At 51.3% G+C, this 9,847-nt stretch overlaps 1 protein-coding gene across 1 annotated transcript in view; it reads left to right on the plus strand.

Annotated features, from left to right (window-relative positions):
• CABIN1 (calcineurin binding protein 1) overlaps positions 1 to 9,847 on the plus strand; it is a gene marked incomplete at its 5' end in the record, with an annotated part of 148,772 nt that overhangs the window by 28,045 nt on the left and 110,880 nt on the right. The window contains 3 exons of the mRNA XM_007957396.1: positions 1,289 to 1,441; positions 2,056 to 2,250; positions 8,169 to 8,411. Of these exons, the coding sequence (XP_007955587.1) occupies positions 1,289 to 1,441; positions 2,056 to 2,250; positions 8,169 to 8,411 (591 nt within the window). The remainder of the gene's footprint in view (positions 1 to 1,288; positions 1,442 to 2,055; positions 2,251 to 8,168; positions 8,412 to 9,847) is intronic.

Raw genomic sequence — 9,847 nt, forward strand, 5'->3', positions numbered from 1 at the left:
TGTGGGGGGTGTGCATAGGTGTGTGTATATATCTGTGTGTGTCTTGTGTGTGTGGAGGGGTGTATAGGTGTGTGTGGTGTGTGGAGGGGTCTGTATGTCTGTATAGCAGTGTGTGTGTGGTATGTGTATCTGTATGTGGGGGTGTGTGCATAGGTGTGTGTATATATCTCTGTGTGTGTCTTGTGTGTGTGGAGGGGTGTATAGGTGTGTGTGGTGTGTGTATATCTGTGTGGTGTGCATATCTGTGTGGAGGAGTGTGTGTATGTGTCATGTGTATATATATTGTGTAGGGGTGTGTGTGTCGTGTGTGGTATGCACATGTCTGGTGAGTATGTATCTGTGGGGGGGGTGGGCACTGGGTTTGGCTCGAGGGGGCAGGAGTGGGGAGTGTGTGTGTGTGTGTGTGTGTGTGTGTGTGTGTGGAGGAGTGTGGGCAGTACCTGCATGGACACAGGGCTTGGCACTGGGGTAGGAAGTGGGGAATTGTCGGCATCTCTGAAACGCAGCCACGGTGCCAGGCTGTCTAAAGCACGCTGGCTCTACCCAGAGTCTGGAAGGGATCTTGATGCCTCCAAGGGCCCCTGATGTGAGGTCGCCCCAGCGTCTGCTTACTATTCCTGACAGCCTGAGCTAGTGAAGCAGCAGACACTGAGGTTTCAGAAGGGACTGTGTGAGTTGTCAGGGAGCGTCTCAGTGTGGCTCATGGGGCTGCAGCTTCTTAGGCGCAGCCCAGGATAGACTGGCTGTTTCCCTCACACACCTGGCGGCACCAGGAGCCCTGGGCTAGATGGAGTGAGAGGCTGCCATGGGCCCTCTAGCAGTGGCTCAGTCTTAGGGCAGTAAAACTAAACTAAACCAAACCCATTGCCATCAAGTCGGTTCCGACTCATGGCAACCCCCATTGGGTTTCCAAGGTGGTATATCTTTACGGAAGTAGATTGCCCCATCTTCCTTCTGCAGAGTGGCTGGTGGGTTTGATCCACCAACCTGGTTAGCAGTAAAGTGCCTTAGGCACTATGCAACCCAAGCTCCTGAGAGCAGTAGCCATGCATAACATGAAGAAAGCCACTCTGACCTTGTGTCCCGGCTCTGCCCTGCATCGGTTTCCGATCTCGAGCAAGGTACTGGCCTTGCCCAGGTGTCCTTGGCAGTCAGATGGTATAAATGCCTGCCCTCAGGGTGGTGGTGGGAATCCACTTCCTCATTCATCACTCTGTGAGCATGCCTGGAGCCCAGCTGGGGGGCTCTGCCCCTTCCGCCCCACCCTGACTGGCTGTTTCCTGACCAGGGGGACATGGAGCAGGCCCTGGAGAACTACGACATCTGCACGGAGATGCTGCAGAGCCCGGCCAGCCTCCAGGCCGCAGCAGGCACTGAGCGGAGAGACCTGGTCATCCGACTGCCTAACCTGCACAACGATGCCCTCGTGTCCCTAGAGGAGGTGTGTGTACAGTGCGCGACAGCGCCTCCTGACACGGGCTCCTGGGCCTCCTGGGCAGCGCTGGGGGGGCCGGCAGCAGGCAGCAGAGGTGGGGCTCTGCAGGGGGAGTGTGGCAGCCAACCTAGTGCACACTCAGGCCCTCGCAGGCCAATGCTGGTCCAGCTTTGGGGCTGGGGGTGGTGCGTGGCACTAGCCAGGCTCTATCTGGGGCCGTCGCCCTGTGCAGCTCAGAGTCCCTGCAGCTCTGTACTGCTGGTGCATGTGTCCGTAGGGGCAGGCAGGCCTTCAGACTCTGCAGCAGAGTGGTCTCAGGCTGGCACCTGAGCTCTGTGAGTTAGGTTGCTGAACTGTGGCTGTGATGCGGCACTACTGTCCTGGCAGATACTTTTCCGGAACCTCTGCTTCTGGAGTAGCGCTGATTCTTAGTGCTTCTGAGTTTGATTTCCAAAGAATCCAATGCCTTGCCTAAACAGAGATACTTTTAAAAGCACATGTGTTGCTGGATTCAGGGAGAGTCTAGGCTCTGTCCTCATTATCTGGGTCTGATAAATGCAGATAGGGCAATTTGGGGGACTGGACGTTTGCCAGCAGCTGCATTCCCAGGCCTTTCTCAGATCGATAAGAACCTGAAGTCTCTGGAGCGGTGCCAATCCCTGGAGGAGATCCAGCGACTGTACGAAGCTGGCGACTACAAGGCCGTTGTGCGCCTGTTGCGCCCCACTCTGTGCACCAGTGGCTTTGACCAGGCCAAGCACCTGGACTTCATGACGTCCATCCCGGAGAGGCCGGCCCAGCTGCTGCTGCTGCAGGTGCGTGCTGCCCTTGGCCCTCCGTGCGTCACTCTCCTTCTTGGTTTGCTTATTGTGGAGTGTCAAGAATACTACCTAGAGGGAGGGAACAAATGGGGTAAAAACCACTAACTCAGCACCTGGGAAGATGTGGGGTTGAGGAGTGTACCTGCTAGGGTTATGTATGGCTCATGGTGAACCTATATGTGACTGAGCCTCTTGGTGGCAGATGAGAAGGGAGGCTAGTCTAGGGACACTGTCCATCTGTCCATCTCTCTACCCATCTGTCTGTCCATTCATCCACCTGTGTCCATTCATTCACCCATCTACCTGTCCATCCATCAACCCACCCATCCATCCATCCACTCACCATCCGTCCACCCAGTTGTCCATCTCTCTGTCCATCCATTCGCCTATCCTCTGTACCAACCCATCTATCTATCCACCCATCTGCTTTTCCATCCACCTATCCATCCATCATCTGTCTGACCATCCATCTATCTGACTATCCATGCATCCGTCTGACCACCTATCCACCCACCCATCCATCTACCTGTTTAATCCCTCACCCATCCATCTGTCCATCCACACGCCCATCCATCCATCCACCCACCGTAAGTCTACCAATCCATCCATCCATCCATCTGTCCATCCACACACTTATCTGTCTATCCAACCGTCCATCCACATCCACACACCCATCCATCCATCCACCCACCTATCTATCCATCATCTCTCCATCTATCCATACACCCACCTATCCATCCATTTGTCCATCTCTCCGTCCACACTCACATCTATCCATCTATCTGTCCATCGACACACTCATCTATCCATCTGTTCATCCACACGCCCATCTATCCATCTGTCTGTCCATCTATCCACACACCCACCTGTCCATCCATCCATTTATCCATCCATCCATCCATCCACACACTCATCTATCTATCCATCTGTCCATCCACATCCACATCCACACATCCGTCCAGCCATCCACACACCTATCTATTCATCATCTCTCCGTCCATCCACACACCCACCTCTCCATCCATCTGTCCATCCACACACCCATCTATCCATCTATCCGTCCATCTATGCACACACCCACCTATCCATCCATCCATGTATCCATCCAGCCAGCCACACACTCATCTGTCCATCCATCCATCCACACACCCATCTGTCCATCCATCCATCCACACACCCATCTGTTCATCCATCCATCCACACACCCATCTATCCATCCATCCATCCGTCCATCCACATAACCATTGATCTTTCCATCCATCCACACACCCATCTGTTCCTCTATGTATCACTTTATCTGTCCATCAACCTGTCCACCTATCTATCCATCCATGCGTTCATCCATCCATCTACCTATCTATCCATTCATCTGTCCATCTACCTACTTGTTCGTTTTTTTTTTTTTTTTTTTTAATTGCTTTTAAAATCAATTGTTGAGTAGATAGGAATATGGTTAAAACATCTTTGCAGGGTAACGAGTGAAGATGACATAAACGTTGTCATTGTTGTTGGGGGCCTCTGAGTCAGCTCCAACTCACAGCAACCCTGTGCCAGCCTCACAATCCTTGCTATACCTGAGCCCATCATTGTAGCCACTGTGTCAGTCCATGTTGTTGAGGGCTTTCCCCTCTTACATTGACCCTCCACTTTACCAAGTATGACATACTTCTCCAGAGAATGGTCACTTTTGACAACATTACTAAAGTAGGTGTGTGTTACACTGGGTTCTCTAGAGAAGCAAAACCAGTAAAGCTTATATAGAGAGACAGAGAGAAAGAGAAATTTATCTTAGGAAAATGGCTCACACACTTAATAGAAGCTGGCAAGTCCCAAGTTCTTGGATCAAACGTCAAGCTGGAGGGAGGCTTTTCCCGACTCACGCAGCTGCAGGGGCTGACGAGCTCAAGGTTGGCAGGCAGTATAGTGGCTGTTGACTCCAGTGAATGACAAATCCAAGATCTCCAGGCCAAATGGTGGATTGTTCACTCATGGACAGTTGTAGGCAGCACAACAGAATCCCAATCCACAGAAGAATGTCTCTTTTCCCAGGATGTCCATAGATATACTGGCAGCAGGCCACACCCCTAGGGAAATTCCCTTTCAACAGATTGGCTGCTCAAAACATACACATCTGATCCCATCATTCGAACAACCCACATCACAATTGCTTAAACCACACAGAATTGTGGTCCAGCCAAGTTGACACACAGCTCCATCTATCACAAGGTGAGACAAAGTCTGGCCATTCTTGCTTCCAAGGAGCATTTTGGCTGCACTCCCTCCAGGACAGATTTGTTCGTTCTTTTGGCAGTCCATGGTACTTTTCAGTATTCTTCGCCAACACCGCAACTCAAAAGCATATGAGGCGATTGAAAACACCATGGCTTGGGTGAGGCGTACCTGAGTCTTCAAGGAGACATCTTTGCACTTCAAAGAGCTCTTTTGCTGCAGATTTACCCAGTGTAATACGTCATCTGATGTCTTGACTACTGCTTCCATTGGTGTTGATTGTGGAACCAAGTAATAGGAGATCTTTAACAATTTCAATCTTTTCTCCATTTATTGTGATGCTCCTTATTGGTCCAGTTGTGAGGATTTTTGTTTTCTTTATGTTGAGGTGTGATCCACACTGCAGCCTGCAGCCTTCAACCTTCATCAGTAAGTGCTTGAAGTCATCCTCACTTTCAGCAAGCAGTTATGTCATCTGTGTATTGCAGGTTGTTAATGATCCTTCCTCAAATCCTGATGCCACATTTTTCTTCATATAGTCCAACTTCTCGGATTATTTGTTCAGGATACAGATTTTTTCACCTGAAAAGATACAACCCTGATACATTCCCTTCCTGATTTTAAACCATGCAGTGTCCCCTTTTCTGTTCTATGGTCTATGTACAGCCTCTGGTCTATGTACAGATTCCTGATGAGCACAATCAAGTGTTCTGGAATTCCCACTCTTCTCAGTGTTGTCCACAATTTGTCATGATCCATACAATCAAATGCTTCTGTGTAGTCAATAAAACACAAGTAAACATCTTTCTGGTATTCTTAGCTTTCAGCCAAGATCCATCTGACATCAGCTATGCTATTCCTTGCTCCATGTCCCCTTCTGCATCTAGCTTGCATCTCTGGAAGTTCTCTGTCAATATACTGCTGCAACTCTTCTTGAATTATCTTCAGCAACATTTTACTTGCATGTGATATTAATGATATTGTTTGATAATTTCCACATTCTGTGGGATCACCTTTCTTTGGAATGGGTACAAATATGGATCTCTTCTAGTCAGTTGGCCAGGTAGCTGTTTTCAAAATCTCTTGACATAGGTGAGTGAGTGCCTCCAGTGCGGCATCTGTTTTCTGAAACATCTCAGTGGGGTATTCCGTCAATTCCTGGAGCCTTGTTCTTTACCAGTTCATTCAGTGCAGGTTCAACTTCTTCCTTCAGTATCATTGGTTGTTGATCATATGCCACCTCCTGAAATGGATGAACATCAACCAATTCTTTTTGGCACAGTGACTCTGTGTATTCCTTCCATCTTCTTTTGATGTTTTCTGCATCATTCAATATTTTGGCCATAGAATCTTTCAGTATTGCAACTCTAGGCTTGAATTTTTTCTTCAGTTCTTTCAGCTTGAGAAATGCTGAGTGTGTTCTTTCCTTTTGGTTTTCTAACTCCAAGTCTTTGCACATTTCATTATAATAATTGACTTTGTCTTGACTCGAGCTGCTCTTTGAAATCTTCTGTTCAGCTCTTTTATCTTGTCATTTCTTCCATTTGCTTTAGCTACTCTCCATTCAAGGGCAAGTTTCAGAGTCTCTCCTGACATCTATTTTGGTCTTTTCTTCTTTCTCGTATTTCTAACAGTCTCTTGATTTCTTCATGGATGATGTTCTTGATGTCATCCCACAATTCCTCTGGTTTTCAGTCATTGGTATTCAGTGCATCAAATCTGTTCTTTAGATGGTCTCTAAATTCAGGAGGGATATTATCAAGGTCATATTTTGGCTCTGTGGACTTGTTTTAATTGTCTTCAGCTTCAACTTGAACATGCATATGAGTAGTTGATGGTCTGTTCCACAGTCAACCTCTGGCCTTATTTTGGCTGAAGATATTAAGCTTCTCTATCGCCTCTTGCCACAGATGTAGTCAGTCTGATTCCTATGTACTCCATCAGGCGAAGTCCATGTGTATGTATAGCCACCATTTGTGTTTTTGAAAAAAAGTATTTGCAGTGAATAAATATGGTCTTGCAAAATTCTCTCATGCGATCTCCAGCATCCTTTCTATCACCAAGGCCATATTTTCCAGCTACCAGTGATTCTTCTTTGTGTCCAACTGTTGCATTCCAATCACCAGTGATAATCAACACACCTTTACTGCATGTTTGGTCAATTTCAGACTGCAGAAGTTAGTAAGAATCTTTAATTTCCTCATCTTTGGCTTTGGTGTTTGGTGCATAGATTTGAACAACAGTAGTATTAACTGGTCTTTCTTGTAGGTGTATGGATATTATCCTGTCACTGACAGCATTGTACTTCAGGACAGATCTTGAAACATCCTTTGCAGTGCTGAATGCCACAGCATTCTTCTTCAAATTGTCATTCCCGGCATAGTAGATCATATGGTTGTCTGATTCAGAATGGCCAAAACCGGTCCATTTCATCTCACTGATACCTGGGATATCAATCTTTATGCGTTCTACTTCATTTTGACAACTTCCAGATTCATACTTGACAACTTCCCTAGATTCATACTTCATACACTCCATGTTCTGATTGTTAATGGACGTTTGCAGCTGTTTCTTCCCAGTTTGAGTCATGCCCATCAGCGTATGGAGGTCCTGAAAGCTTTTCTCCAGCCACGTCATTAAGGTTGGCTCTCCTCTGAGGGGGCAGCTCGGCTCTTTTCCATTTGTACTGAGTGCCTTCCCCTGAGGGCTCATCTTCTGGCGCTGTATCAGACAGTGTGTCAGGGCTAGTCATAAAGTTTTCCAGTAATGTATCGGACAGTGTTTCATTGCTATTCATAAGGTTTTCACTGGCCAGTTGTTTGAGAAGTGGATGGCCACTTCCTTCTTCTGAGTCTGTCCTAGTCTGGAAACTCTGCTGAAACCTGTCCACCATGGGTGACCCTGCTGGTGTTTGAAATACTGGTGGCATAGCCTCCAGCCTCACAGTGACATGCAGGCCACCACAGGACAACAGACTGACAGACGAATGGTGGGATAAGATAAATACCCACGTGCCATTGCCGAGGTGCAGAGCAAGAACACCCCGTTGTGCTTGGAGCTCCCTGTGCCCCCTCAGTGCCCTCTCCATTCCTCAGGGAGTAAAACCTTACACGGAGCCAGAGGGACGGGCCCTCTGCTGGTCTAGGCCGGGTTAAAGGAGCGCTGCCTCCTCCACCGTCTCGGGAACAGGAATGATCCCTGCCCTTCCAGCCTCCTCTCTTCCGCTGGCACAGCCCCTCTGGTGCCCTGCGTCTGCCCTGCTCAGTCACCCTCCGGATCCAAGTGCCGGGTGCACGTGGCCTGGAGCAGAGTGCTTGGCGAGAACTGACACAGCTGTTAGACCCTCGGGCTTCCTGCGGCTGCTGGCGGGCTCCGTGCCCTCTGCCCAGCATCCTGGCTTTGCAGACAGGAAATAGCCACAGGGCCTAAACCTTTCTGAAAGCCTTTCTGAAAGCTCATGGCCTGCTCTGCGCACTGCGTAGGAGTCATGTGGTGCCACAGGGCTCTGGCCTGCGTGCAGCCTGCACCTGTTCCAGGGGGACCTTGCTCTCCTAGTCCTGTGAGGACCTGTGTTGGGCATCTTACGGGTCTCCTCACAGCCACCCTCCTCTCTGTTCCCAGGGTTCCCTGCCCCGGCTCTGACGGGCCCTCTCACAGCGCCCTCCTGTCCTCTCTCTTCCCAGGACTCCCTGCTGCGGCTGCAGGATTCCCAGCAGTGCTTCGAATGCTCGGACATTGCCCTGAACGAAGCCGTCCAGCAGATGGTCAACGCTGGTGACACAGCGGCTAAGGAGGAGTGGGTGGCCACGGTGACGCAGCTGCTGCTGGGCATGGAGCAGGCGCTGTCTGCAGACGGTGGCAGCAGCCTCCTGAAGGAGTCTTCGTCTGGCCTGAGCCTTGTCAGGCTCACCAGCAACCTCATCCAGGTGACCCTCCACTCCTACCACCCGGTCTGTCCCCAGCTGTGCCTCTGACCCCCCACTGGCTTTGGTGCCTACACTGTTGCTTTGTGTCTCAGAGTGACCAGCTGACAACACACCTGACCCTGACCTGGCCTTTTTCATGTAGCAGAGCTGGCTCTGGCCCCAGACAGGAGCATCCACAGGGCTGTTGTCCGATTCTGACTCTCAGTGGGCCATGTGGACAGTCGACCTGCCCCAGGGCATCCTAGGTTGTAACCATTCGAGACCCAGATCGCCGGGTCTTCTCCCGCAGAGCCGCTGGGTGGGTTCCAGCTGCCAGCCTTTTTAGGTTAGTAGTTGAACGATTCACCCGTTGACCATCAGGGCTCCTTTCTGGGGGCATAGGGTTAGGACATCCAGCATAGAAGTTTGGGGAACATGGTTCAGTCCCCTGTGCTGTGTGCCACAGGATGCAAGAGTCCTCGTTCCAGGGAGGAGTCTCCCAGAGCAGGAGGCCCTGCCCTGCTGCGCGGTGAGCTCCCCGCCAGGCCCTCGCCCTATTATTGTCCTGGCATGCAGTGTCCATGTTGACAAAGATGGCTCTTCTCACTGGGCAGCGTCACAGCGTCCCACGGGCCAGGCAGGCCTGCGCAGAGAACGAGGGTCTCCCCAAGCCCTGCTCGGCCCCCAGCAAGTCCCGGCGAGCCTCGCCTTCCGCAGCTCCAGCCTCGGTTGCTGCTCCGTCATCACCCACCTTCCCCCTGGCACCGCAGCTTCCTGGCTGGGCCTGTGGCCACACGTGCTGTGCAGTACTTCCTACCTCAGTCTCCCCTCCCATCAGCCGCTGCCAAGGCCTGTGTGCAGAGCAGGGTGTGAGTCGGCTCAGCTCTGGCTTACAGCCCCGCCACAGTCCTGCCTAGGGGGTGCCTTCCTCTCCCTCTCCCTCCGCTTCCTTCCTGCTGCAGTTCCTGCTGTGACCGTCCTGAGCAGGCCTCTGTCCCCGCCCTGCCCTCTCTGGTGGCGGCACCCCACACCCACTCACTTGGAAGGTGTCTCTCGGGCTCATCTGCTCGTCTGCCCTCCTTTGAGACGCCCCTGCAGCCAGTTAGCATTAGTCCCAGCAGCATGCCAACCTTGAGCTCTCAGGCCCCTGCTGCACGTGCCTCAGGCAGGGTGGGATCCAGCGGCCTGTCAGTATCTTGGCTGCTGCTCCATGCCCCACAGCCACGGGGCAGCTGTGAGCATGTGTGGCCAGGCAGCCAGCAGGTCCTGGCTCTTCATCCTAGCCTGCCGTGACCTCTGTGCCCCCTCCCTGCCACAGGTCACTGACTGCAGCGTGACCCCTGTGCCCGTGTCCACCCCAGGTCACTGGCCAACTGTAGCGTGATCCCCTCTCCCTCAGGTCACTGACCGCAGTGTGACCCCTACCCCTCAGGTCATCGTCTGCAGTGGGACCCCCC

This window comes from Orycteropus afer, unplaced genomic scaffold, assembly GCF_000298275.1.
Source record: "Orycteropus afer afer isolate SDZICR_OR568_19922 unplaced genomic scaffold, OryAfe1.0 scaffold00744, whole genome shotgun sequence".
NCBI lineage: Eukaryota > Metazoa > Chordata > Mammalia > Tubulidentata > Orycteropodidae > Orycteropus > Orycteropus afer.